The sequence below is a fragment of the Mycteria americana genome, chromosome 14, assembly GCF_035582795.1.
Source record: "Mycteria americana isolate JAX WOST 10 ecotype Jacksonville Zoo and Gardens chromosome 14, USCA_MyAme_1.0, whole genome shotgun sequence".
Taxonomy (NCBI): domain Eukaryota; kingdom Metazoa; phylum Chordata; class Aves; order Ciconiiformes; family Ciconiidae; genus Mycteria; species Mycteria americana.
The window spans coordinates 18,019,566-18,047,095 of NC_134378.1; the positions used below are offsets into that span (position 1 = coordinate 18,019,566).

The 27,530-nt window shown below is 60.2% G+C and overlaps 2 protein-coding genes across 2 annotated transcripts; both read right to left on the bottom strand.

Moving 5' to 3' along the window:
• Positions 1-1,623: 1,623 nt before the first annotated feature.
• On the bottom strand, positions 1,624-8,718 carry CDK5RAP1 (CDK5RAP1 mitochondrial tRNA methylthiotransferase). Its single transcript, XM_075517190.1, has 13 exons — positions 8,369-8,718; positions 7,509-7,612; positions 7,013-7,047; positions 6,199-6,299; positions 5,804-6,014; positions 4,853-4,973; positions 4,329-4,559; positions 3,982-4,079; positions 3,813-3,868; positions 3,569-3,699; positions 2,523-2,672; positions 1,945-2,085; positions 1,624-1,798 (listed from the first exon to the last, which is right to left on the bottom strand). The coding sequence occupies exons 1-13, from the start codon at positions 8,595-8,597 to the stop codon at positions 1,718-1,720; spliced, it is 1,689 nt and encodes a 562-aa protein (XP_075373305.1). The 5' UTR covers positions 8,598-8,718; the 3' UTR covers positions 1,624-1,717.
• Positions 8,719-8,993: 275 nt separating this feature from the next.
• LOC142416971 (bactericidal permeability-increasing protein-like) lies at positions 8,994-18,879 on the bottom strand. The gene is made up of 15 exons (XM_075517189.1): positions 18,638-18,879; positions 17,573-17,687; positions 16,872-17,000; positions 15,964-16,119; positions 15,423-15,486; positions 13,342-13,405; positions 12,778-12,869; positions 12,437-12,613; positions 12,118-12,177; positions 11,820-11,987; positions 11,327-11,394; positions 11,055-11,097; positions 10,618-10,681; positions 9,999-10,075; positions 8,994-9,367 (listed from the first exon to the last, which is right to left on the bottom strand). The coding sequence occupies exons 1-15, from the start codon at positions 18,750-18,752 to the stop codon at positions 9,314-9,316; spliced, it is 1,446 nt and encodes a 481-aa protein (XP_075373304.1). The 5' UTR covers positions 18,753-18,879; the 3' UTR covers positions 8,994-9,313.
• Positions 18,880-27,530: the final 8,651 nt, after the last annotated feature.

Genomic DNA, 27,530 nt, shown 5'->3' on the forward strand with positions numbered 1-27,530 from the left:
TTCAGGATGCATGGGGAAAATACGCTGAAAGGGATGCTGCAGGGCAGTTAAAACTGGGCCACTTACCCGGCTGGTTTAATCGGCAAGCACACGCTGGCTTCGGTGCCTGCCACTTGTGAGGGATGATGCTTCTACATCCTGCTCCTTCCTTTGGCATTTCAAACCAAACAGCTTCTCGCGGCCTCTTCCTTAAACACCCACCGGCCAAAGGCTTGCACTCGCTAGGCAGCAGAGGTCTAAGACCTGGTTTGTGAACTCGGGCCCAAGACACTTTCCCATTTGGAGGCAGGAGCGCAGAACGGCACCGTGTATTTGTTAGCACCTCAGAACCCACGCTGACGAGTGCTGATTGTGCAGATTCACTTCTATGAGAAGAGAATCAGCTCTGAGATAATAAGCAAAATGCATTTGTTTCTTAAACCAAGGTCTAATGAATGCTCAGTGAACTATGCTGTTTTCAAAGAGATACAATTATATCCCAGAAAGAGCTGAGCAGGAGAGAAGACGTTCTAGCAAAACCTTTTCATGTTTATTTAAAAATCCTGCAAATTCATGTAGTGACTGCTCTATTAAGAGTTGATCAGCTGCTCCTTCAAAATTTGTCACTGCATAGAGCCTTTTACAATTATTTCTTTCAATAACACGACTATCTGTATTAAAAGGGGTGATTCTTTCTCACATCTCATAAGAGAGAGTTTACTTACAAGCGCAGGTTACAGGTACTTGTTTGAATTTAGCAGACCAGGCTGGAAAAGGATACAATGCAGCCGGGGTTAGCTGCAGGCCGATGAAAACAAGGAACTGTAAGATGCACTTAAAGAAGTTATTGGCCATTTAAATCGGTACAACCATTTCTCTCCTCTAGTGAGCAAAGGGAAGGACATCCACAGATGCTGGGATTACAAAGCTGCACCCAAAGTTTTAACAGGCTCGAGATAACCCTCGGCTGGCAGCCAGTCCCCACCTTAGGCCTGGAGACAGGGAAATCCTTCCTCTCTAACCGAGATCCAAGTATCCCCAGTGCAAGGATAAGGCTGCATTCCCTCAGCCTCAGATCCAACAAATTAAGCACCGTCTGTGCACGTTAAACGCCATTTTATGTTCCACAGTTTGGTGCCATATTCCATCATACAGGCACGGTGCAGGTTCTTACTTCCCCTTCCCAAGCATTTTGCAAATAGGGAAGCTACCAATATTTGGAAGGAATTCACCACTATCTCCTCCTGTTCTCCGAGTTCTTCGTCCCCTTTGGCGGTACTCCTGCCATTCTCCAGCAGTCACTGGAGCTGTATTTTCTAGGCACTACCACTTTTTGCAGCTCCTAAATTCAACTGAGCTAGCAGGAATGACCTGCTCTGCAGAGATAAATTTCTCAGGCTGGGCTGCATTAGAGGATGTGATCAAAGTCAGAGGACAGACCCGCAGCACTGCACGGGTGGGCCAAGCCTGAGAGCAGGTGAAAATACAAGATCACACAGTGCTTGGGTTTGGCAAGTCCGTACGCAGCTGCCGTCCCTTTTGCCTACAGACTTGCACAGATCTATGGGAGGTAGATTGTTGCCAAAACAGAAATATATATTTTTTAATTACTATTATTATTTTTATAAATATATTTTAATATACATATATCGCCCCTGTTTCTACCCCACCTGACCAAACTTCCTTGTTTCTTCCTGGAGAAAATGTGCTGCTTTTGTCCACTGGCAGCAGGGATACCTCAATGACAAGCTGCAGAGCGGGAGAGGGTAGTACGACAGAGCAGAACCCCCTTCAAGGTCTGAGAGCTGGCAGAGGTTACCTGAAAGAAACAGCACAACAGTCCTCAGGAACAGAAAGGCTGAGGAGGATCCATTCTAATTTTAGGCTCTCCTGGCAGCAGCTGCTCTAGAGAACAGCACTGTGCAAGAAAAAGAGCCCAAGGAAACAATATTGTAGACAGGTCACCTTCACCAGCACGTAGTCCCCTGGCTGGGCTCTGACCGGAGCCTTGCAGCCCGCAGCATCCTCTGTCTCGGCATCAGGGAAGATCACCTTGATGTTGCCGTCATTCCTCCCACACAACTCCAAGTCAGAGCGCTTGCTGGGCTGAAAGGAGGACAGGGAACATTACCTGCATGGCAATAGTTCTGATTCACTGCTGGGCTTTATTGCCTCAGGAGTTAATTGAGCACTATTGCCAGTATTAAAATCCACATTCCACACTGTTAAGCACACCGTGTTACAAAGTCCTATAGCCAGAGCTGCTGTGTTGACACCCACACACCAAAGCCAACGTTTCAAAGCCTGCACTAATTCAGTGCTTGGCCAGAGACACGGCCCTAACCCATCCCACCCGCCCTGTGCTCAGCTCAGTGCTCTGGAAAAAACAGGCTGTCTGCTTAAGTGTGTAGACATGGTCTTGGAGCCCTAGGATTGTGTGGGGAAAGTGAGAAGGGAAGGCAGAGGTGATGATTGCTGTGTACAGCCTAAGAGCCTCTTCCAGCAAGAGGGGAGGAGGACAACTCTGTTCCAGGCACACTCACCCCCTCCACCAGCACCAGCTGAGACTGGCCCACCATCGCCTCGTTTGCCCTCGCAGCCTCCTCTCGAAAGACGGTAATGAGCTCCTCCAGCCGCCTCTTTTTCGTGTCTGCAGGCACATCGTCTTGCAGCCGGTGATATGCCCGGGTTTTCTGTAAACAGACAAAGCACGTGTGGCTCCTCAATAACCAGACAGTCTGAGATCAGAACCTTGTCTGACCCCAGCCAGCTTGGCTGCTCTTCAAGCAACAGCTTTCCACGCATTACAGTTTGAATTTACAATCCCAAGGAACGTTTTCAGCACCAGCAACGTCCTTGAGTCCCTCACATTCTTTCTGCACCACCTTTTTGGTAGAAGGTTTGATGTAGGGTGCCGAGTATCGGTGGCTGCGTGAAGCAGTTCTGCAGCTCCTACGTGAGATGTGTCTGTTGCCTGTCTGTCCACAAGGACAGGCAATGGACTCTACTACTTCAGCACGCTTCCATGTGCTGAAAGGTGATCCATACTCCTTTGCTTCCTTACGTTTCCCAACCTCCTGTCCTCTTCCCCATCAGCACCTTACACTTTGGAGAGCATTCTAATGGAGACTTGTCAACTATCCGCTCTTCTCATGGAAATACCTTCTGAAAATTCACCACTTCTCTCCAGACTCAACTGACAGAGTCTCTGTAGCCGGGCTGGAGCCCAGCTACATCAGCACAATTTCTCATCAGCAAAGAAAAACGTACCTGCAGCCAGGCCTCCACAGGCATGGCTGCCTCACTGCAATGACTCTGGAGCATCTGCAGAACCAGGTCACCCCATCAGTAACCAACCCCGACACTCACACAAGGGAGCTGGAAGCCTTTCAGGCACAAAGGCGGCCCTTGCAGAACCACGTACGCTAGAAGTGCTGCATGCAAGCAAAAAAATCTACCAATATACCAAGTCTTTAGGTATTATTTTCAATAGCTTTTTTTTTTTAGTGTCTTATTGTGAGAAACAGCACTCAGAAATTAGGTGAGATACCCAGAGATAAGAGTCTTCTCTATCAGGTCCTGCACTCACCTGTCTCATGCTGTAGGCAAACAGGAATCCTACGTTGTAGCGGACTTCCCGCAACAAGGACACGGTCTGCTGGTGGTCTTCTTCCGTCTCTCCACAGAAGCCGGAAATGAAATCACTGCTCAAGCTCACTCCTGTAACAGAGATGCAGCTTTACACTTCCCCCAAGGAAGAGACAAACACTTCACTCAAAGGACAGTAAGATACAGCTGTGCTGAGCTCAGATGAAGCAAAAGGGAGCCCCTACCTGGAATGCACTCACGCACATGGTGTACAAGATCTAAATACGCTTCTCTTGTGTATCTGCAATGAACAACACATGGATTTGCTAATCAGAAAACCACAACATCGGTGAGGAGAAACCGGCACCCAAAATCAGAGGGTAGGACACAGGACTCCCCACGGTGATCACCCACCCTCGTCGCATGGCCTCCAGGACTCGTGTGCTTCCACTCTGGGCTGGGAGGTGAAGCTGTTTGCAGATGTTGTGTCGCTCCTGGATAAGCTGCAGGACCTGTGATGAGCGATCAGGAGACAACATCATAGACAGCTCAACTCTACCAGGATGCCAAGGGGAAGAGTCTTCCCCAGGTAAAAGCCAGCAAATCGCAAACCTGCCAGCTTTCACAGAAACATTCCCCCTCCCAGGAGCTGCTGTTCCCATTCTGTGTTCCCTTCGGGAAGGAAGCACAGTCCACGTCTAGCAGTTCAGAGCTGCCTGCCTGTCTGCAAGCAGAGGTCCAGGTGTTTATTTTACACTTGCCTCATCAGGAAAGTCCTTGGGGTGTGGAGAGGTGAAACGGATCCTCATTTCTGGATCAATTCTAGAAACCTGGTCTAGAAGATGTGCAAAGCGCAAGCCTCCTGGTTTAGCTTTGTAGACTGTGCTAAAGCCACGACTGAGGCCTGGGGCAGCAGCTGATTGAAACTGCACCTCAGACATGTCTCGAAAGCTGTTGACGTTCTGACCCAAAAGGGTCACTTCTTTCACTCCCTACAAAAATAAACAGAGAGGAAAAAATATAACCCGGTCAGGACGGCTAAGCTACAAGGGCAGCCACGGTTTTACTCTTACTTCAAGGAGGCGTCTCCAAGGGAAGCCCTCCCTTCCCTGTCTGTCTCAGTATTACAAGGGGAATCAAAAAGCCACTGGTGGAACCCTATGGTAACCTCATCTCCACAGATAAAGGCAGTGTCAGTGATCAAAGGTATCACTGAAAACACTTTCACTGAGGACCATCCTTCTTCCCATGGTTTGGGACAGGAGGGAAGGAGGCTCTGCCTCACCTGATCCGACAGCATCCTCACTTCCTGCAGGATGGACGCGATGGGGCGGCTCCTTTCACGGCCACGGGTGAAGGGCACGATGCAATAGCTACACATGTTGTCACAGCCCCGCATGATAGATCTGCCGAGAGGTAAAGCACAGGTCATACTACGATCGCTCCGGAAGAACCATCCATGTTGCATCCTGCCCTGCTTTGACCTGCCCCAGCACTGCTGCCTTCAGCCAACTCCTTTGGCAGGGAGCACACACAGCACCAGCTCTGAACACAGCTCTGCAGCTTCCCCTTACACACCGTTCCAGCCAGAGCTGGCTTCTGCTTGCCCCTAGCTAACACCTCCTAATTTTTCATTTCCAAGAAACTTGGAAAGCAACTAATGAGGCACAGACTTGCACTGCAGTCTGGCAGTGATGAAAGATCCTTCTGCATCCTGTTCCTACAGAGGGTGACACTGTCCTTCTGTACTCGATAGCCACACTGAGCAGAGTCTGATTTCATGTTTGGGAATCTTATTATCAAAACTAAACAAATGGAAGCAAAACTGACAGAAGTTACAACGCATGGAAGATTAGAAGAATTAAATAGGAGAACCAGGGGCAGGAGATAGCAGAAGGCAGGGGATGAGAGAGGCACAGACTTTAGAAAGGCACAGACATCAGTGGGACAGAAATCACTCGGTGCAGCATCAGGCTTAGACAATCAACATTCTCAAAGGAGAGTAAGAGAAGCCCGCAGACAGCCAGAGCACGGGCAGTCTCTCCAGGGCTCAGTCAGACAGCGAAGCAGCAGCAAACACACAGTCTGGTAGACTCAATGCCTCTGGGCTGCCGGGAGCGAGTGCAACCAGGCATTGCATCTCTTGGGTAGCTGCTGTCACTGACACGTCTGCTCTGCACAGCAGTATTTCCAAACCAGAACCACAGAAACATGCACAGGAAAAAAAGGTACTTACACAAACGCTGTTGTGCCACCTGCACTAGTCTGGACAGGCAGAATATCTGCGTAAGTCTCATCTAGCGATAGCAGGACATTAGCAGCTTGCTGGCCAGACTCCGCCACGGCCAGCAGCTGGGGAAGGTCACGATACGCATCAGGGCCTGCCACAATATCGACTAGCTTCTCCCTGTGCAGAATCTCCTCCTTAAGCCTCTCAGCCATGCATCCTGCCGCCAAAGGAGAAGGGTCCTTGTGAGGAAGCGCCCACCCTCCGTTACACCCCCGCACCCCTTCACCCTGCGGAACCCTGCAGAAAAGGCTTGATGCCGCCAGAGGGGAAGAGGAAACGCAGCACGATGGGACGCGGCCCAACAGTACGTGCTACCCGCCGCCGCACATCCCGCCAGGTACCTAGAATCCCGATGCGGAGAGGTAAGCGAGCCTGCTGCCGCCGGGCTTTCAGCGCCTTGAGGTGCCGCAGGCGATTCCAGATAGCCTGCTCTGCCTTCTCCCTGGGAAGCCAGGAAAACAGTGGGTATTCTGATTGCTGCACTTCAACAGTCCCCCAGCATGAAGCAGCCCAAGTGCTTTGAGAGGAGAATTCAACCAAAGGCAGGGAATCATCCACCTGATGGATCTGATGGCACACAAAAGTGCTGTTTGTAGTGCGTGGATTATGTCTTGACTCTATCTTACCTACCATCGTTTCGCTCGCTTGGGAGCATCTGCACTGCAGAAACAACTCGGGGACTAAGCTCTTGGAGAGAAAGAGTCTGCCTTAGCCAGCCAATATGAGCTACCTTGCAAGTGACAATGAGCGTTTGAAATCTGCATTCAGAAAAGACTAGCAAAGTTCCCTATATACTTATATCCCAAATTGCCCCTAAACGTATTTCCCAAATTTTTAAAGTACAGACTCTGTACTAGAGCGGCAGTCAGTTCAAGAGAAGAAAAATCGTTAAAGCACAAATCTGTGCAGGTCTCTAACAGCCCATGACATGTACACAGAGCTTATGCTACCAGAGCTGCTTCTCACTCTATAGAAAAGCAATTCATAGCCCAATTAACGTTATACATTGTAGCATCAGCTAGCTCTACCCTCAGCTAAACGGGGAGTTTCACATCTGCATGCTCTTTTCCACACACAACGCATCTATTGCCTTGGTTTTCAAATGGTAATTCCTTAAAAATTGTCCAAAACCCGCAGTGACAAAAGTTCCCTTACCTCACGGAACAGGTGACAAGGAGAATCACGTCTGCCTAAATTGAAAACAACAAAAAAGGGACAAGAATTTGTAAAAGCCAAACAGTAAGTACTCACGCCCTGCACAGGTAGCCTGAAGTCACTTAACTCAGTGAAAAAGATCTGCCCAAGTACACGGTGGGTTTTGACAAAGAAAGATGCAGGAAACGAACAGAAGACAAGCAGAGTCTTCCACTAAATGGCAGAAGTAAACTCAGACAAAGATGAGTCAGGAGCATCCCGCTGTGTCCAATTGCTCTCTGACTGAGAGGAAACCCAGCAGTTTAAAGAAAAAAAATAACCCACAGCTTTCTAGCATGCTTGTTAAGTAGCTTCCTTTACTCCACAGAACTTAGACTGCAAAAATCACCACATCCTGCAGGACCACACTCCAGACGAAACCTGGGACTCGCAGGCACAGCAGTGGTGCGACGCCCTCGCAGACCTGCGCTACTGGAGAGCGGCCAGGGTGCCTTACCTCATCCAGGTCCTTTGTCCTCGCGTAGCCATTCCTCTGCAGGATGGCCCAGGCGATCTCCGTGTCATTGACGTTCATCTGGCAGCCGTACGTCTCCAGGTACACTGCAACAAAGGCGGTGTGACGCAGAAGCCTGCCTTGGCGCTGACATCTACAACCTGTCTCTATGACCTTTTCCATAGGAAGGAACCTTCAGTCTCACCACTGGAGAGACTCGGGCAGGCAGCACAAAAGCTACCTTCGCTTGCAGCCCACACAGAAAGGATAAACCAAAACCACAGACAGACTCTGCTGGTGGCACTGGGAAACCCGAGTGCCTCAGAGCGTGTCACTCCAACACGACAGGTCTGGACTGTGGCTTGCAGAGTGTTATTACTGAGGTATGACACCCAGGGCAGTGAAAACCCTCCTGCCCAGGGCATCGCAGCCTGGAAGCTTGACCACAGCCCCGGCTGACAGCCCAGCACACGGACTGCGGAGAGGTGCCAGAGCAATCTGCTCCCCGATGCGTCTTCATGGCAGGGGGAGACACACCAGTGGGCATGTGGCCAACGAGCTGGACTTCTTCTAACGTCAAAATAACCTTCTGGGCCCCAAAAGCACCCAAACAACTCGCTTCCCCCACGCACGCTGCAGTGACCTTCCGCTCCGGCTGCAGGGCACCACTGACCCCCCCAGCCCTTATGGCTGGCCTTGGCCTGGCAGCAACGCCACGGCCGCAGGGCACGGCTAGCCGCACCAGCCCTCGGGGCCGGCCTAGCCCCGGCCCCAGCCACGCCACGGCCCCCGGGCCGCCGCGCAGGGGTCAGCAGCGCCCGCGGGGGGGCGGCGGGGGGGGAGGGGGCGGCGGCACCACAGACCTTTCCCGGCGCCGGGGGCAGAGCCCGGCTGCGGCTCGGGCCGCGGCTCCCCCGCGGCGGCCGCTCTCAGGAAGTGCCGCAGGTCCGGCCCCGCGGGCAGCGCGGCCCCGCGCCCCGCCGACGGCTCGCCCGGCCCGCAGCGCCCTCGGCGGGCGGCCCCGGGGCGGGGGACGGCGGCGGCCGAGCGGAGGAGCCCCGCCGCCCGCGGCGCTCGCCTCCAGAGCAGCATGGCCGCGCCAGGCCCCGGGGCCAGGCCGCGTTGCCACGGCGACGGCCGGCGGAGCGCTTTGCGGGACGGACGGGGCGGGAAGGGGCGCGAACGCGGAGGAGGCGGCCCCGCCGTGCGCTGCCAAAACGGTCCCCGCCGCGCCCCCGCCCCTCGGCGCTGCGTTCCGCGCCGCCGCGGTTCCGCCCCGCTGCCGGTCGGAGTCGGGCACCCCGCGGGCGGCCGGGAACGGCCCCGCCGCGGAAGAGCGAAACGACGATGAGAAGCTGATGGTCCGTGATGCCTTGTCGCGACCGCAGGGATAAAAATAGCTGAAACGGGCGTTCCCGGGTGTGGCGGGCGCCCGCCCTCCCCCGGCGGGGGCAACTCCCGGCACCCCGCGGCCGCCCGCAGCAGCCCCCGGGCCCGGCGCGAAGGGGCCAGGGAAGGGGCCGCCGGCTCGGACGGTGACAGAACCAGCACCACCACCACAGCCCCGGCGCCGGCCTTTATTGCCGCCAGCTGCCTCCGACACGGCAGAAGCGGGAGGGGAGGGGGCCGGGGCGCCCGGCGCTGGGTAAGGCCCGGCCGGGGGGCGCGGGGTTCAGCCCCCGGGGGGCTTCTGCCCCCAGCCGCGGTCCGGGCCGAGGCAGGCGGCGAGGGAGGCCGTGGCAGAACCGGTGGTCTCCAGGGAAGGGGCGAAGGGGGCGTTTTTGGTGCCCGAGGTCCCTCGCGTCGCTTTATCTTCGTGCCCGGGGCTGGTAGCGAACGTCCGCTCCCAGCAGCAGGAGATTCTGGGAGAAAAAGAAAAAGCGGGGGGCTGTGACGGGCCCTGGCAGCCACAGCTGCGCTCCCCCGCGCCCACCACGTCTCAGGGAGGGAGGACGGATGGGCACCTGTGGTTCTGCCAGCCCCCGGGCCTCACGTTAGCCCTGGGAGGGCTCTGACGACATTTCAGAGCCGTGCCCCACAGTAAATATTCGGCAGCCCCATAGCGGCACCCCTCTGGGGCCTCCCCGAGGCCTCCCACAACAGGGGCTTTCCCCACGCCCCAGGACCACCGAGTCCGGCAGGCGCTGCCTGTCCCACCACACGGCATCCGCCGGGCACTGCCGGCCGGGCGGGCAGGGGCTCGGGGCTAACGCTGCCGCAGAGCTGCGCCCGCTATAAAAAGCGTGGTGGGAAATTCAGGCCCTGGGTTTACAAACTGGAGAATGATGTGGTGCTGCCCTGGGGGTGCAAAGCCTGGACTCCCACTGTGCAGACGGGAAAAGCGAGGCTCTAGTTCGCAGCTGGGCCGCTGGGATCCCGGCCGAGCGCACCCTCCTGCCCGCTGCTGCCCAGCACGGGCAGGGGAACTGGCTTTGCACGTCATGCGGTGGCAGGACGGGCTCTGGCCAGGGCTGGGTGCTCCCTCTCCCTCACCTGGTGAAACCGCACGAGGATGTTGGAAAGCTGTATTCTGTCCGGCAGCGGCAGAGGGAAGCCCTGATCTAACCTGGCTGGAAGAGACAACACACGTGGCCACGTTGGGATAGGAGCAGGAACAAGAGGGAGCACGGGCAGTGCAAAGCAGGCGGCCACCTCCTCCCCCCGGCCCTTTCTTCGCCCCGGCTGCTCCCAGGGCGGGCAGAGGAAATTCCGCCCAAGCTCCACAGAAGGGCTGGGAGCTGCATCTTGTGCCGTGCCACCCCCCCGGGCCCCTGGCAGCCACCCGCCCGCTCTGGCCCCACGTGCTGGGGCGTCATGAAAAGCAGCGAGCAGGGGAGAGGGTCTGGAAAGCATTAGGATGTGCATCGTGCTCATTTTTTCCATTGTGTTCACCACTGGATGTGTGTCACAGCACCAAGAGAGGCTCCTGCACGCCGCTGCCCGCAGCCTGCCTCCGCCGGGCACTTCTACTGCCGTCTCCTGCACTCACTGCAGGCTTTATCCACTGATCAGGCTTGGTGACGGGGATTTAATTATCAAGCTGGGCCTGCTCGGATGGAGCAACCTGGCCAGCAACTACCCAGCACCCCCATTCCACCCAGCAGGTTCTCACCATTAAGACGTGGGAGCAGGATACTGGAAGCAAATATGTTCATTATGGACTGCAGCGTTCGCACCTAGGGAGCGGAGAGAGGGGGAAGGAAAAGAGCTTTAGCCTGCGGGAGAGCGGGTGACCAGGCACCGGAGGATCATTAGGAGAAGAAAAAGAGATGAGGAGCTGGGACGGGCACACACTTTGCCAGAGACCAGCGGCTTTGCCGCACTGGCGAGGTAGGAAGCATAGGGGTGAGAGACGCAATGGCATCTGGCTCTGCATCCTCTCCCAGTCTCGCAGGCTGAGGCAGGAGGTGTCCATGGGGTCAGCGTGGGGTCCTGGGTGCACCCCCAGGTCCCGTGTTGGGGGGCAGGGGGGAATGAGCCCTCTCCTTGGCCCCCAGCAGGCTCTCGCCTCCATGCTGGGGGCTCTGGTCATGGTCAAGGATAGCATACCTGGAAAGCGCCAACATCCGAATGCTTCAGAGAGAGCTTCATCCTGCGCAGAGACAGAAGCGGTGCTGTGAAGGCTGTCCCAGTGGCGGGAGCGGTTCCCACCTCGGTGCCGCCTGCCGATGGCCATGCAGTTCCCGCTCCCTCCAGCCCCAGCTCATCCCCTCCGCACAGGGTCCCCATCCCCAGGACCTCCCCACCTCACCTCTGTCCCCAGGAGCCCAGAACAGAAGTACCCCCCCCAGGCACCCCCCTGCACTGCTCCCCCTCCATACCTGCCCACCTTCAGGCTTCCAACTATGTGGCTGGATTTTATGTCGATGACGGCAGACACGTTGCCTGTCTGGGGAGAGAGTGCGGAGCTCTGGCAGTGCTCATCCCACCTCACCCCAAACCAGACACCCAGGGGAACGGCTCCGACCAGCCAAAACGCAGCAGGACTGCTGCCCGTCCAGGGGCACGTCTGCACGCAGCATTAAACCTGGCATTTGTCAGCTTGGGTGTTTTTCTGTTGGGGACACCCCCAGTGCACCAGGACTGGGCTGGTTTCGGACAGTGTCCGGCACCCCTCCTGGCAGAAGCTTGGCAGCGATGGCTTAGCATTGCTGAACACAGCAGGAGGACCGTGCACAGCTCAAATTCCCATCTTTGCCCCGCTGAGATGCAGAGGAGAGCTCACCAACCACACCGCATCGGCCAGAGCTGAGATGCACCGGGAGCCGCCCAGCCAAGACCGCAGTCAGCACCGCAGGCCGTGCCTGAACTCACCAGGCTGAGGAGGAAGAGAGGAGCCAGGCTGGAGTTGGGAAGGATGGCGTAAGCCTGGATATCCACGACAGGCTTGAGCGCGAGCCCCCCTGGTCCGATGTTCAGGAAGGGGGCGGAGGCGGCGGACAGCCTGAGCTTCATCAGCATGTCTGGGTACATCTTCTCTAGCTGCAGAGGAGCGGGGAGAGGGTAGGGACGGCAGCACAAGCCCCCGTTGCTGGGGGAGACCACCTTGCACAGAGCAAACCCCCGGCTGCGCGCAGCAGGAGCTCCAGGGAGGCAGGGCCGGACCACTCACCTGGGGAACGAAGGCTGAGAAGGTGGAGGTGTTCAAGTGGAAGTCAACGCCCTTTGGGATCTGCAGGGGGAGAACAGTCACGCTGGGGCGATACGGCGCGGCCGAGCCTGCGGCGAGATCAGCCCTCCTGCCCCCGCGCGCCGCCGTGCCGGCCGGCCCCAGCCCCGTCCCGCAGCCCCCAGCTCTCAGCCTCCGGACGGCTCGCCGGGGAAGCCAGGGGAGCCCTCCGAGACCACGGGCTGCTGCCGGAGCTCCTCTGCGAATCGAACCCGCTGCCCAGGGGCGCGGGGACAGCCCCCATCCCACCTGCACCGCTCACCATGGAGTCTGTGATTTCAAAGACCAGCGCTCCGGCTGCGTGGTAGGCAAAGCCGGCTGTGTTGAAGAAGTAGCTGGAGGCCCCAAAGTAAACCATGCGGTCGTGATCCAGGGGGAAGGCCAGCGCCGGCGGAGGGAAGGGGACGGTGGAGCGGTGGGCCAGGGAGAAGAATTCACCCTGGGAGGAGGGAGAGAGGTGAAGCAGGAGAGCAGAGGGTGGTGGGACTCACCCGCTGACCCGAGCTGGGAAATTGCATTTGCAAGAGGGACCTAAACCTGGTTCCCCACCCGCCTGCGGCGGTGGCATCAGCCGACTCAAGCTTTCCCAGGGCAGCCTCTCACCTTCAGGTCCACGTCCAGGGACTGGGCCGTAGCAGCTGGGGGTGCCACCAAGGAGTAATCGATGCCAGCCATGGCATCTATCCTGGCCGTGACTGTAAAACACAGGACAGACGGATGAGCGAGAGGGAGAGGGCATGGGAAAGCCTGGAGCAGATTGTCTCCGCTGACATCCAGGCGGTGCCGTGCCCGGGCTTCCTGGTGCAACAGCTCAGTACCAGCTTCATGTGTGCTCTCTTCTATTTAGAAGCAAAAATTGCATTTTCTTCCTGACTCTGTTTCTCAGCCATGCAGACTAACTCCTGGACCTGAGGAACGGTCTGGGTCCCCTGGCTAAGGCAGCCCGGGCTCCCGCCAGCTCCGGGGCACGGCTCGTTGGAGGCTGTGTGCGCGGCCGGACGGGGTGCACGGTGACGAGTCTCTGCTGATTCGGCGTTCCCCAGCTCCCAACTTGGGTGCAGAAATACAAGGAAAGGGGGAGTGGGCACAAGGTAAAGCACTGTCCTCACGGCTGGGAAACGCTAGGAAGAAATGCTCCTAAAACCCCGTGCAGTCCCCGGCTGGTACCTGGCAGGGTCTGGACGTAAGGCTGGAGCTCGGTGCGCACGGAGTCGACCACGTTCTCACAGACCTGTGGGAAAGAAAGGCGGCGAAGCTGAGCAAGGGCAGCTCTGCTGGGGGCAGCCGCTTCACATCCCCCGGGTCAAAGCCTCAGCCACGCTCTCTGCTTTGCTGCCCGGTGCTGGTTTTATTCCTTGCAAAAGCCTGCTTAAATAAAAGAGCACACAATCACATTTGGCTCTACTCGTCAGGCAGCACATGAATTAAGCGTCCAAGATACAAGCAGGGTTTATACCTGCAGACATCTGCTTGCAGCAAGCTCCCCCCCAGCTCCATGGAGACCCTTGGAAGGAATCTCGCGTGTGCCCTCAGACTTCTCCTACGGCCCATGCTGGAATGAATTGTGCCGAGCAGCCAAGGCTTAGCCGAAGCAGAGCAGAGCAACTGGAAGAGTCAGCCCACCCCGGCAGGGGCAGGAGCACTAATTGCACCGCCGAAGCAGAGCTGTCCTGAGCTCCCACAGCTCTGTGCTCCCAGGACAGAAGAGCAAATCCCTCCGCCGCTGTCATCCTCGGGCGAAGCCTTGGCATTCCTGGGGGATTTAATTGCAGGCTAAACACTGACCCAGGAAATTTACTGCAGAGCACAGTCCTGCGGACAGCAGAGATAATCTGCACAAGCTCTCTTCCGATGCTTCCCCCATAATGGCACAGAAGTGCCAGGCAGGATCGGGCCATCATCTGTCTGACCGGGCGTCCAGCCCGCAGCGGCTGGTAGCGAGATGCAGAGCTCCGGCGGAGCAGCGAGCGTGCTAACGGCAACGCAGCCACTGGCTGCGCAGTGCCAGGGAGGAAGAGGAGGGACGGAGCCTTGGGCACGGCCTTATCGGCAGAGGGCTGCTGCTCTTCCCTGTGCCCAGCCGATATTTGTCTGTCTGTCCTGGAAACGCCCCATCGCTGCCTGGGAGGAGGGAGCTGCGGATGGACGAACGCAGCCCTGATCCCAGTGACCGGGATCTCCCAGTGACCGGGATCTCCCAGTGACCGGTCCCCCTGCACTGGGGACTGAGGACTGTCCAGGCTCGTGCAGCGAGAGCAGGAGGCAGACGTGGGCTGCCAGGGCCGGAGCTGGGTTGGGACCGGGCTGTGCCGGTGCAGCGCGCTCCCAACCCCTGCCCTCTCCTGCCCGTTGCCCCTGGTGCCATCTCACACGTGGAGAAAGACACTGAGAAACGTGCATTGGGAAAGGGCGCTCGGACACGCTGCAGGAGGAGCGGAGGTAGCAGCAGCCCCCTCGGAGCCCCAGAGCTGCCCTCCTTCCAGGAGGCCAAACAGCAGAGAAGGCCTTTGAGCCCCAGCTCCGCTCCTGCTGCCAGCCCATCTGCTGCCACCGCTCCCGGGGACCTCGGGAAAGCCACCACATGGCATCGGGAATAGCGCCCGGGCAGGGTGGGATCTGCTGCGGGAGTGGGGTTTGCCTGTTCTCCAACTGCTTCCTTCCTGAGCAAGGTTCACATCCTGGGAGGCTGTAACGCGTGCCAGTTAGCCTTGTAGTAATTATTGCTAACAGCTTGTTTCCATGTCTCGTGGCAGGTCTCCTGCATGTAGGCTTTTGTACCGGGCGGACAGTACCAGGGCCTCCCTGATGCACCCCGTTAAAACAAGACGGCAAGCGTCTGAAATCCAGAAATGAGAATTTCTCCCCCATTGCTCCCCAAAGCATACAGGAGCGCGGCCATTTAAAGGACAGCTCTGATCAGGTTTCCTCTGCTACAGTGAGTTTGGCTGAGGCATAAGATCTAATTAACTGACCACATGGAAAGAAAAGTCTTTGTTAATTAGGAACCAATTACGCTGGGCTTTGGCAAAGGCTGCAGGTTTCGAATTCAGCCTGAGCCACACGATGCTACGGAGACTGCAGTTGGCGATGCCCGTTCCTCCGCTTTTCACCAAATTGGCAACGCGCCCGTGTGCTCTGGCTCTAGTTCAATCCCTGCGCGTGCGCTGATCCTTCTAGCACGTCAGCTACAAGCGAGGGCTAAAGACCACCAGAAGAACCTGGAGCTCTGCCCTCCTTCGCTCACGTACCTTGCTCTCCAAGGCCTTCCGGAATCTGGACTCAATAACACTATAGAAGAGGTTGTAAAGCCATCTGCAGAGAAAAACAGAGAGGAGTCCTTCTTCGGCTCGGAGGCTGCTGCAGAGGCATTTGCCAGGGAAGGGAGACACTAGAGATTCTGGGACACTGGGGAACGCCGTTCCCATACCAGTTGGGTGTCTAGCTTTGCCTCGGGGTTTACATTTGCAAACAGACCTGCTCGTAAACCACGTGCACGCAAGTCTAGTGACTGCCTTAAGTCTCCCTTAAACGTGCAGCCACAGCAGGACAAATTCCGGCCACATTTAAGTTCATTCAGTTGCACATCTGGATGAGAAGTGTATCGCAAGAGTCCAGAGGGAGCTGCCTAGTGGTGTGCCAGTGCCGGCAGCCTGCGGGCGGCAGGGGCAGCCTCCAAGGGACTACAATATGTCAACATCTTATTCCTTGCACCAGGGCCTGGAAGCCACGTGCCCGCGGCAGATGGGCTAACACGCAGCGTTCCTAGGTCTGCACGGTGAAGTTACGTACCCAAACCGGCCCGAAAAGTGTACCCGGACTTTGGAGATGCGGGTGCTGCAGTCAGAGGTGTCAATGGTGGGTTTCCCGGAGGTGTCGCTGCCCAGCTTCAGGCTGATTTTGATATAGATGTTCTCCACCTTCAGGTCAAACGAACCGTGGTCCCGGCTGCAGGGAGAGGAGGACGACAAAGGGACGTTTCTCAATGCCGAGTCCTGGCGAAGGGACTCCACATCAGCTTTGGGACAGATCTATCTAGCTCAGGCTCTCCCTTGTACTGAGCATCCAGAGGAGACCGGGAAAGTTTTTAAACTCAGGGAAACCAAATTTCACTGGAACATAAGCTAGGAGAGGTGACCTTTAAATAGAGAGGGCCGAGAGCAAGTGAGGGAGATGGGAGAGAGACAGGAGAGCTGATGCACAGCTCCTCCATCGTCCACCCTGTTCTTGCCTCCCACCCCGTTTGATCCATCCCAGAGGCTGTACGAGCGGGCGCGCTGCCCAGCCCCGGTCCCAGCGCAGGTCTGTCCCTGCGGGCGCTCAGGAAGGTGCTCCCCAGCGCAAGCAAGTGGGAGGGACCATCCCTCACACCCCCAGGTGCCACAAGAGGGGAGACGGCTTTCACGTTGTCTCCCCAACCACTTGCAAGCGGGACAAACACTGCCTGGCCAGCTCCGAGGACTCCCGGCACGGAGAGAGCCCTGGCAGGGCTCCCCGGGGCGAGGGGCTCCCGGGCGTGCATCGGGAATACAGCGGCTGCAGCCCGGCTGCGGGAAAGAGAAGTCAGCGCATCTGGAGAGAGCAAAGTAACGGCTGCCCAGACGCAAGGGAGAGGGAAAGGAGAAAAAAAACCTGTCCAGACCCAGAGGGAGATGCAGAGCGAAGTGCCGGAGCAGGGAGAGGGGGAGCTGGGCACGCACATGAAGTGTATCTTCACCCGCCAGTTCCCGTCCACCTCGGCGAAGGCGTTGGAGATGGAGACCTGCAGGCCCACGCTGGGGACCAGGGAAATCCGCGAGTATGGCAAGTGGAAACTGCGAAGGTCCAACCTAAAAATAAATAAACGAAGAGAAAAGGCACTAGAGAGGGGGTGCCGCACTCCTGGGCACATGGCAGGGGAGGGAGGGAGCGGGGCCACCGCGCCGGCATCCCCAGCTCCCGTCCTGCCGCGGCGAAGCGATGCCTGGCAGGGACGCGCAGAGCAAAGCGGCGCCTTTGGAAACGTGGTGCCGGCAGCCGCCCAAACAGCAGCTCAAAACCCCGCGCAGCGGGAACGGGGAGGTGCGACGGGGCGGCGAGGAGCTGGGATCTCCGCAGGGGCTGGGGGGACGGGCGCCCTGCTGCCGTGGGCAAGGCCACCTCCACCGCCTGAGCTTCGGTTGCGCAAAACCTGCCCGCACCCAGAGTGCCGTCACCCCAGTTCCCTTTTTCCCCTTTGGGCAGGAGGGCAAAGCAGGAGTATCTCTGCCTGCGCCGAGCACAGGGCCAACGTCTCGGGGAGCTGTGGCGAGGACAGGACGGTCCTCGCTGCTCCAGGGGCTCCCCGTCCTCCCCCACCCCTCCGGCCCCTTGCGTGGGCTGGGGGGCCCGCGAGCCGCTCCAGCGCGCTGGCAGGGCTCACCTGGAGATCTCATAGTGCACCTTGCCCACGTGCCGGATGCGAAAGTCACCCGAGATGTCCGGCAGCTTCAGCTGGGCCAGCTCCTTCTCCAGGATCGCGATCCCCTGCTGATGGGCTGCAGGGGCAGAGGGAGAGCGTCACCGCCACGCGCTTCCTGCGGGAGCTGGAAGCCAGCGCCGGGCGCACAGCGAAAGGGTTAAAGGAAACATCCAGGCGATGGCCTGGCTGCTTTCCACCTCCCAGGCTATCTTTAAAGCTAATCTCGGTGCACAGAGCCCTGTGAGCTCGTGGGCAACTGCTGCCTGGCATCTGTCCACCTGCCCCAGGGGAAGGTGGTGGCCAGGCGGGAGGAAAGCGGGGAGAGGTCCCCGTCCTCGCTCTCTGGGCTGGGCACTGTGTGAGGCGTGCAGGAGGTCCTGGGCACCGCGCTGCTCCGCGTCCAGCGCCGGCGGGCAACGCCAGACGGAGCGCACGTCCCAGGGAGCGGCACGGCGCGAGTGGGTGCTGCGTCCCTGCATCCGTCTGGGAAGGGGAGTCACGTCCTCTCCCGCGCGGCCGGCAGAGCTGCCAGGTAAATGAGCTGTTTCTCACACAGCGTATTTCAATCCGTAACAGTGCTCCGCTGGAGCCGGGGCTCTGCCTGCCTCAATAAAACCAGCGTGGGGCCCATCCATCTCCGTCACCGGCCCCCCCTGCAGCTCCCCCGCTCCTCTCCTCTGTAGCTCACTCCTCCAGGGCTCGGGGCTCGGCTGCCCGGACACGCGCCATGAAAGCGGGACCCTCCTGCCCTGCCAGCCCTGCGTCTCCCCCAACACCGCCTGGGCGCAGCCCCCCGAGACCCCCACAGGGCCGGGCACCCCTGCCCCTCTGCAGGGGCTCCGTGAGGGGGGCGGTGGGCGCAGATGGGTGCATCAGCGGGAAGCCCCAGGCGATCGTGCGTTCAGCACCCACGGCCGAGGCTCCCCCCATCCTGCCCCAGGACCCCATGCTCTCCGAGTGAGCACCCAGCTCCGCACCTTGGCCACCAGCACACCTGCAAGGAAGGAAATCAGAAGCCGAACCCACCGTAGTCCAAGCCTGCCTGGGTGATCCTCACCACGAAGCCGGGGTTGGTGGCCCCGGCGAGTGCCAGGCACAAAGCCAGCGCCCCGCAAGCCACTGCCAGGCTCTGCGCTCCCATACTGGCTGCCCCGCGGTGCTGCGCTGCTGCCGGGCTCTCCCTGCCCACGCCGCCTTTATATCCGTGCCAAAACAGGAACCGCAGGCGAGGGAGGTCTGCAGAGCCGCTGCCGCAGCCTTCGTGGGGCGTCCCCGAAGCCCCAGGGCTTCCTGCTTGGCCACGGCCCCGCTCCTCCGCACCAGCGGCACCTGCGCCTACGGCACAGCATGGCACACCTGCACCCAGCAGCGCACCCCCTGCCTCTCCTCGCGGGCAGGGAAGGGATAGTGAAAACCGGGAGGCGACAGCTCCGTTTCCAGCTCTCCGTCGGGTGCAAACAGCCCCTGCCCGCAGCAGAGGCAGGTGCTCGGTGAAGCAGACCTGCCGCGGGCACAGGTTCGGCTCTGCCAGCCGTGTTTGATGGGGCCACGTTCTCACCGCGTGCTCCGCCTTCGCCGAGCGAAGGCTGGGAAAAGCACGGGGTGCCCCGAGCCGCCTGCCAGCCCTGCTGCCCCCCGCCCCATCCCACGGGGCTCTGGGTCTGCCCCCGGGCATTGGCTGCCGCTGTCACGACACAGACCCGCCAAGGCACCGGTCGTAACGTTACCGACAGAGCAGCCTTGGGGCGCGGCAAGGGCCAAAGGAAGCGAGGGACGGCTCCTCACCCCATGTGAGCAGACCCCAGAGTCCCCCCGCGCCCAGCAGGGCTGGTGCAGGGGCATCTGCCTGCCCTGGGTGGCTGCAGCTGGGCTCCGGGGGCAACTAAATCAGCAGGGTGCCCTGCGCCTCCAGGCTCTGGCACAGAGCAGCCCTGCCTGGGAGGAGACGTCCAGCACAGAATCACAGAATCGTATAGGTTGGAAGAGACCTTTAAGATCATCGAGTCCAACCATAAACCTAACGCTACCAAGCCCACCAGACCCATGTCCCTAAGCACCTCATCCAAACGGCTTTTAAATACCTCCAGGGATGGGGACACAACCACTGCCCCGGGCAGCCTGTTCCAATGCTCGATAACCCTCTCGGTGAAGAAAAATTTCCTAATATCCAGTCTAAACCTCCCCTGGTGCAACTTGAGGCCATTTCCTCTCGTCCCATCACTTGTTACCTGGGAGAAGAGACCGACCCCACCTCTCTACCCCCTCCTTTCAGGTCGTTGTAGAGAGCGATGAGGTCTCCCCTCAGCCTCCTTCTCTCCAGGCTGAACAACCCCAGGGCCCTCAGCCGCTCCCCATCAGCCTTGTGCTCCAGACCCTTCCCCAGCTCCGTTGCCCTTCTCTGGACACGCTCCAGCACACCGGGAACAAGCCACAGATGCAAAACTTCTGGGGCCCTGACATACCGCTGTACCACAGCTCTTGTGCTCACGACGGCTGGAGATGGGTGCAGGAGCTGGGTGCAGCCAGGCAGGGGCAAGGGGCAGCACCCCCGTGACCCCCAGCAGGGAGAGCGGGGCTGGCTGGAGCCTCCCCGCAGGCTGCAAGACAGAGGTGATGGAAAAAGAAATTATTTAAGTTTCTTTCATTTCCCTTCGGGGAAGCGGCAAGACCAGGCACAGGAAATCCACTGCAGCTGATGCAGGCAGATCTCGTGCTGGATCCAGGGAAGTCCTGGTTGCCAGAGGCAACATCCCTGAACCATGCGCTTGTGCAATGCGGCTATTGCTCAAGCCCAGCCGCCAGCATGGCTGTGCCCCGCAGCGCTGCGGCCTCGGGAGGCCCCGAGGGACGGGGTGAGCAGAGCCCCAGGGTGTCTGTGCTGGAGGAACCTGGCACGCGGAGGATCTGACGCTCCCAGATCCACTCTGCCTTTCTTTCCCCAAGGTTCAGACGGGGGCACTTGCAGGCTGTCTGGCAGACACACAGCAAAGCCCACCAGGCTTGCACGCGTGGCTACGGCTTTGGAGAGCGGCGCCGCAGTCGTTGTCGGCTCTCGGATGCAGGGCAGGAAAACAAGGACGCAGCAAACCCAGCAGGTCTGGTGGTGACAGTGCCTGCTGGAGTGGGACAAATGGCCTGGGGAAGAGCCATGTCCCACGGGCACCCAGACGGCATCCACGAGCTGCCATCCTCCCGTCAGTGCCGGCCTCGGTCCATCCCTGGGGGCCAGGAGCCCGCAGGCAGAGCTCATTTGGCTCAGAGAGAAGCAGCCAAGAGCAGAGGAGAAGGTTAAAAGGCCAAATCCCCGCTTGCAGCCCTGTGGTGCCATGACCTTGCCACTGCCCATCATCAGCTTTGCTGGGTCTTGCTTGGTGTGGAGGAGAAGCTCCCCAAACCCTCCTGTCCGTGACACCGCATCTCAGCGGGGCTGTTTTCAAACACTATTTAGGACATTCAGGATGAACATTGAGGAACCAGAACCTCTTCCATAAGGAGAAATGAAATATTACGGGGAGCAGTACAGAGAGGAAGCAAAACCAGAAAGTATCTCTTCCGTGCTTGAGCAAATTCTAAAGTTGAACTGAAAAAGCCTTCAAGCAGCACGAACCCTGACCAAACGTGCCCGTGGTTGGCAAGGAACAGCTGAAACCACATCTAACACCCCGCACCGCAGCCCGGTCCCGGTAGTGCTGCGTGCAAGGGACGGCAGCAGGGAATTGAGCGTGAAATCCTGCCCTGCCCAACCCGACCCGAGCCTTCGGAGGGGAAAAGGCTTCGCCTGACAGGTGGCTCCGCTGGGGACGGACTGGTTGGTCCCCCCAGGGCTGCTGGAGCTGGGCTGGGGTTTTGTCGTGGTTTAGCCCCAGCCGACAACTCAGCCCCCCCCAGCCGCTCGCTCACTCCCCCCCGGTGGGATGGGGGAGAGAATCGGAAAAGCAAAAGTGAGAAAACTCGTGGGTTGAGATAAAGACAGTTTAATAGGGAAAGCAAAAGCCGTGCACACAAGCAAAGCGGAACAAGGAATTCCTTCGCTACCTCCCACGGGCAGGCAGGGGTTCAGCCACCGCCAGGACAGCAGGGCTCCAGCACGCATAGCGGTGACTTGGGAAGACAAACGCCATCGCTCCAAATGTCCCCCCTTCCTTCTTCTTCCCCAGCTTTATATACTGGGCATGACACCCTATGGTATGGAACAGCCCTTTGGGCAGTTTGGATCAACTGTCCTGGCTGTGCCCCCCCCCAGCTTCTTCAGAGCATGGGAAGCTGAAAAGTCCTTGACCAGTGCAGCAACAACTAAACCATCTCTGTGTTATCAACGCTGTTTTCAGCACAAATCCAAACCATAGCCCCATACCAGCCACTATAAAGAAAATTAACTCTATCTCGGCTGAAACCAGGACAGGTTTGCTGGGCTGTATCCGCAGGAAAGGGCCATTGCCAGACAGGAGCCAGGAGGGCAGGAGCTGCAGGAGGTCCATCTCCTGTGCTGCCAGCTGTCCCCCAGCCAGGGCCGTGGGTCAGGGCCCCCTCCCTGCTGTCCTCAGGCCACCCCCCTGTCCCCAGGTCAGGGCTTCCTCCGGCCCCACACGCTCCTCAGCACGTGCGGGCAGTTCCCGATCCTGCCCACAGCTCTTTCTCCACCTCTTGCGTGATGCAATGGCCCAAACCACCCTGCAGTTGCCTGCTGGGGCTCCCCGGGGGCACCGCGGGGCTCGGGCTGTGGCTCCGCTCCATCCCCTCCAGCCGCCAGCTCGGGTCCGGGGGGCTCGCTGCCGCACCGAGCCCCTTCCCGGGTGAGCACCCGGCGAGGGCTGCCTGCACCCAGCCGTCCCCGGGCAGGTGTAGGGCAGTGCGGCAGGCGTTGCTGCTCCTTGGGCTGCGAGGAAGGACACCCAGACACGTTTGCCTTCTGCAAGGAAATCCAGCCGCATCCATTTCCCGGCAGCGCCACAACCGCCCCAGGAATCCCCCGGGGCCCGGGCAGCGCGTGCTGGTGCCAGAGGCATCGCTGCTGCCGCTCGTCAGGCTCTCACTTGCAGCTGCAGGGCAGGGCTGTGGGCTGGCAAACGCTGCTGGGGAAAGGCAGGGGAAAACCCGGGCGACTGGGCGAGAAAAGCAAGAGCAGCCCGGCTGGTTTGGGAAGAACTTGAAAAAAAGAAGTCCCCAGCCAGAAATAAAACCTCCCCCCATCCATTTCCAGCCAGGACAAGTTCACTGCCACCAACAGAACCGGGCTCTGACCAGGACCCGTGGCCACCACGGTTGTCCCTAGACCCGCAGGGACTTCACCCAGAGCTCGGCAAAATACCGTCAGCATCAAGATGCGGGGGAGCTGCGGCTCCTGCCCGCTCCCACGTGTGTGGGATCGCTGCCAGCCGACACTGCCCACCATCACCTGCAAGTCCCTGACAACCTTTGATCCAGCAGCATCTAAAAATACAGCCGGGGGATGCGCGGGGGCTCCTCTGCTGTTGTTTTCCCAGCTGCAGGATCGGCGTGACCCGGCCCCGGCTGTTCCTGGAGCCAGGAGGGCTCTCCGCCAGCGCAGGGTCGCTGCTGACGCCAGCCCTGACCGCTGCATCAAAGACAGGCAGCCGGGAACGCCCGGGGACACAAGAGCTAAAAAAGCAGGAGCGCTGCGGGGCACGGCAAGCAGCTGCACCCAGCAGACGCGGACCCTGGGTGCAGGGACACGGCCGCAAGCAACGAGGCTCCCGGCCCCGGAGACCGTCCCCGATGCTGGGCTCACCCTCGCCCTCCCTCCAGCCCAACATCCCGGCGACGTCCCGGGGCCAGCGCTGCAGCCGGAGCCTCTCCTCCACCCGCTGAGGGCTGCCATGGCCCGCAGACAGGCAGGCTCCTCTCGCAGCACAGCAGCTTGTGACACGAGGTCTGGGAGCCTCCTGGGAGACAAAAGGGGACGCAGAGAGCCGAGGGGGATGATTTTGCAGACAAGTAAAAATAAAAATGCAGGAATGGTGACCTCGGGCAGAGCCTGGGGGATCTGAATGGTGGTTCTGTGCCGGCGGAGGGGCAGGGCAGAGCCTGGGGGATCTGAATGGTGGTTCTGTGCCGGCGGAGGGGCAGGGCAGGAGGCCACACGCAGCCTGTCCCAGCAGCTGCCTGGGACAAACAGGACATGGAGAAAGGGGGCAAGAGAGGAGGGTGAGCTCATGCGGTCAGGGGCCCTGGGGCACCCGGGAGCCCCCCCAGGAGCTCTGCCCTTTGCAGGGCAGGCTTGGTCCCCAGACCCCCCCTCCCACCTCCAAGCCTCGGCGTCTCAGGGCGGCAGGAGGGGCCGGGGAGCTGCTTTGGGGTGCTGCGGGGATGTAGGGCTGGATCCAGCCACGCTGGGTGCGCTTGCAGGGCAGGCTAGTTTAGTGCAGCTGATAAGAGCACCCCAGGGCTGGGGTGCCGGGGTGGTGGGGTCCCGCTGGGCTCGGCTTCGCATCCTTCCCCTCCTGCTCGCCAGTGCCAGTGCCGCAGAGGGATCCTACCTGCTGGTGCGGGACCCGGCCAGCCACGCTGCCTCCCTCCTCACCCGGCCCCGGTGCCTTTCAGAAGGTGTACGAGCCAAAGTAAGCGCTTGGGCTCATTTCAGAGGTAACCAGGCAATTACAGAAGGTCAGAGCATGAGCTCATACTCCCCTCGCGCTCAGGGAAACTATAAAAAGGCTGAAGCAGAGTATGTGAACTAACACAATTAAAGGAGCAATCGGCTGCTGGTGGGGAAGGGAGGAGCTGGCCCAGCGGGCCCCAATTTGCATTAGGGACCCCGGGCAGACGGCTCGGACCGGGTTTGAGCCGAGGGCCAGCCCCGCGCAGAGCTGTGGCAGTGCCTGCGGGCCTGGAGCCGCGTGGTGGGCTGCAGCCGGGCGCTCCAGCCCTGCTCCCCACAGCCAAGCCTCGGCCCACTCGGCACGGCCGCCGGCGCCTGAGCCCTTGCAGCACTCGTGATCTGTACTGGCAACGAAAGGGCTCTCGCTAGCTCCCAAGGAAATGGGAAGCAAGCGCAAAGTCCTCCCTGGCGCTGTCCTCCCTCCAAACAAGCCAGCAACCCAGCTGTACCTCCTCCCGTCTCGGCTTGTTTTCACAGCGTGTCCTTTGGCCGCCCGCTAATCCCTGGACAAATGTTCGTTACCGAGACTGCCCCGGCGGCTTGCAGCCCACGCTGCGGCCATCCCACCCATCCCTGGTCCTGGACCCGTCCCTGCTCCTGGACCCGTCCCAGCCCCGCTCCCATCCCTGAGCCCGTGCCCGCAAACACGGCAGGGGGAACGGCTCCAGCCTGAGCAGGGAGCAGAGGGTCCGAGAGCGCTGGATGCCGTGCCTGGGGATCGAAGCGCTGTGCCGAGCAGCCGTGGTTTGTGTTAGGACGTACCAAGTCTGGGGCTTTGGCTCTTACGCCGATTGGTTTTGTACGACTTCGGGTTGCTAAATCACCCAATTCTGCCTTCAAGTAGGCACTCTCAGTTGTTGAAACATCCCCACGAATGTAAGAGACGCTCTCCTTCTGCTCCGCGGCCCACGCGCACCCAGCCTGGCCTCTTCCCGGCGCTGTGAAGCATCCCCCGAGCCGGGGGCGGGAGCTGCCCGGGGCTGCTCCGCGGGCCGGGGGGCGGCGGAGCCCCCTGCCCGGCACCGTGCCGCGGGGGCCGGGGCAGGACCCGCCGGGGCTGCCGCCCTCCTGCCGCCCCCGGACCCCCGCGGGGCTTTTTTTTTCTCCGGGGATCTTCCACACACCCACTCACCCCCCACACGTCCCCCCCCCCCACACACACACGTCCCCCCCGGGGGGCCGGCGCCGCGCCCGCCCCTGCCGCCTCGGGGGCACCCGGCGGGGGCACGGGGGGAGCCCCCCGGAGGAGCCGCCGCTCCCCCCGGGACCCCGGCCCGGCCCCCCCCCCACCCCGGCGGGCACAGGCCCCGGCCCGGCGGTGCCCGCGGCCGCGGGAGCGGAGCCGGGCGCTCCCCGAGCCGCCCCCCGGCAGCCCCCTCCCCCGGCCCGCCCCGCCGCGCTCGCTCCTTCGTCGCCTTTTCTTTCGTTCCCTTCTTTCCTCTTTTCTTCCCCCGGCAGAGGCGCGGCGGGCGGAGGGAGCCGGGCCGGGGCCGGTGGGGCCGGGGCTGCCCGCCCCCGCCCGCAGCCCGGGGAGGCGCCGGCGGCCCGGGAGGAGCCGCCCGAGGAGCGGCGCGGCGGAGCCGGGGCGGCGGGGCCGCGCTCGGGCCCCGGGACGGAAGAGGGCCGGGACAGCCGGGGCGGCGGGCCCCCGGCCCCTCCGCCACCGCCCAGCGACCATGGTAACGCCGCCCGCTTTCCTGTCCTTTCTGCGGACCCCCGCGCGCTGCCGGCCCCCGCGAGCACCTGCGGGCCCCCGGCCCTCCCGAGCGGGGCGGGCATCGGGCGCGAAGGCGGAGGTCGGGCGCGAAGGTGGACGTCGGGTGCGAAGGCGGAGGCTGGGTATGAAGGTGGAGGTCAAGTGCGAAGGCGGAGGCTGGGTATGAAGGTGGAGGTCAAGTGCGAAGGCGGAGGTTGGGTGTGAAGGTGGAGGTCGGTGCGAAGGTGGAGGTTGGGCGCGAAGGTGGACGTCGGGTGCAAAGGCGGAGGTCGGTGCGAAGGTGGAGGTCGGTGCAAAGGTGGAGGTCGGTGCGAAGGCGGAGGTTGGGTATGAAGGTGGAGGTCCGTGTGAAGGCAGAGGCGGCCATCAGCCGCTGGCACAGGCGCGTGCGGGGCAGCAGCCCGCGATGCTTCAACTTCTCTGCAAAGTCTGGCAGGGGGATGGGGTGCAGCAGGTGGGTGCTGCTGTGTGAACCGTGCCTGGCAGGCAGGTACGGGACGCTCGGCGGATCTGTCCCCGCGCTGGCCATCTCGTTTGTCACCGCAGCCGGCACGTGCCGTTGCCCCGGGCTCCCGGGCGATGCTGTCCTGAGCGCTGGCCTTGCGCTCCGCCGGGCTGGGGCTGTTCATTAGCGTTTGCATCGTGTCCTGCCAAAGTTGCTGACAGCGGGAGCTGCAGGAGACGGAGAGGAATTGTTATTCAGGGCTGGTCCCGGCACTCAAACCTCGCTCCTTCCAGAGCAGGAGGGAGAAAGGAGACGGAGCTGAGTCACCCTGTGGTTTGGGTACAAGTTAAACAACTTACAGCACCAAAACACCAAAGCCCAGCTCGTCTTGTTGGTGTAAACCACTTTAAAAAATATGGGTATTTGGGGAGAAATATCAATCTCTATTTAACAGCACTTTGGCTTATTAAAATGGAAATAGCTTTGCAAATGTAAATCTCCTTATGCTCCCTAATGCCTTTTGTTTCGGTTCTGCGCTCCCTCGCAGCTGGCGGAGGGACGGGGGCTAATTGGTTGCTTTTGGCTTTCTAACGGCTCCCCGGCCGGCCTGGCCTCAGCTTCTCCCACGACCGCGGAGCTGCTGCACCGTGGTTACCCCGAAATCCTCCCCCACTGATGAAGTGCTTTGCGACACTCAATGAAAACATTTTTAGTCATTCCCGGCCAAAATATTCCCCAGCACAACGCAGGCCGCGTCCGGTGCCTCCATCAGTCCGTAGTTCTGTCCCGAGGTTGGCTCACGCAGTCCCCACTGCTGGATGAAGTCCGGGGCGTTTCTGTGCCATTGGCAGGGGAGCGGCTCTGTTCAGTCCGGCCGGCCGGCCTCTGGCAAGTCCCGTTGCTGTGGGGTTTTGGCGGTGATTTGGAAGATTCTCCTTTTTCCCCCTGCAGCAGGGCTGTCCCCTCCCCCAGACACCCCGTGTTCATCCCCGCCGGTTTACCCAAACTCCGGGCGTTTCTCCCCAGCCGCCACGGTGCGGGACTGGGCAAGGCCGGGGAGCCGGCTGCCTGTGCCGCGGCCAGGGGAGGCTGCTCTGGGGCTCGGGGGGACGGTGTCACGCGAGACGGTGCGTGTGGG

Bases quoted from the DNA above. Each gene is read 5' to 3' on its own strand.
- CDK5RAP1 (XM_075517190.1), bottom strand. From the start codon at position 8,597: ATGCTGCTCTGGAGGCGAGCGCCGCGGGCGGCGGGGCTCCTCCGCTCG. The intron at 4,080-4,328 runs GCAAGTGTAAAA...CGCTCATCACAG, and splicing joins CCAAGGACTTTCCTGATGAG to GTCCTGCAGCTTATCCAGGA. The intron at 2,086-2,522 runs GTGAGTGTGCCT...TCCTCCTTTCAG, and splicing joins AGCTGGTGCTGGTGGAGGGG to CCCAGCAAGCGCTCTGACTT.
- LOC142416971 (XM_075517189.1), bottom strand. From the start codon at position 18,752: ATGGGAGCGCAGAGCCTGGCAGTGGCTTGCGGGGCGCTGGCTTTGTGC. The intron at 12,178-12,436 runs GTGAGCGGTGCA...CTCCCCCTGCAG, and splicing joins TTGAAATCACAGACTCCATG to ATCCCAAAGGGCGTTGACTT. The intron at 11,098-11,326 runs GTATGGAGGGGG...GTCTCTGCGCAG, and splicing joins GGAAGCCTGAAGGTGGGCAG to GATGAAGCTCTCTCTGAAGC.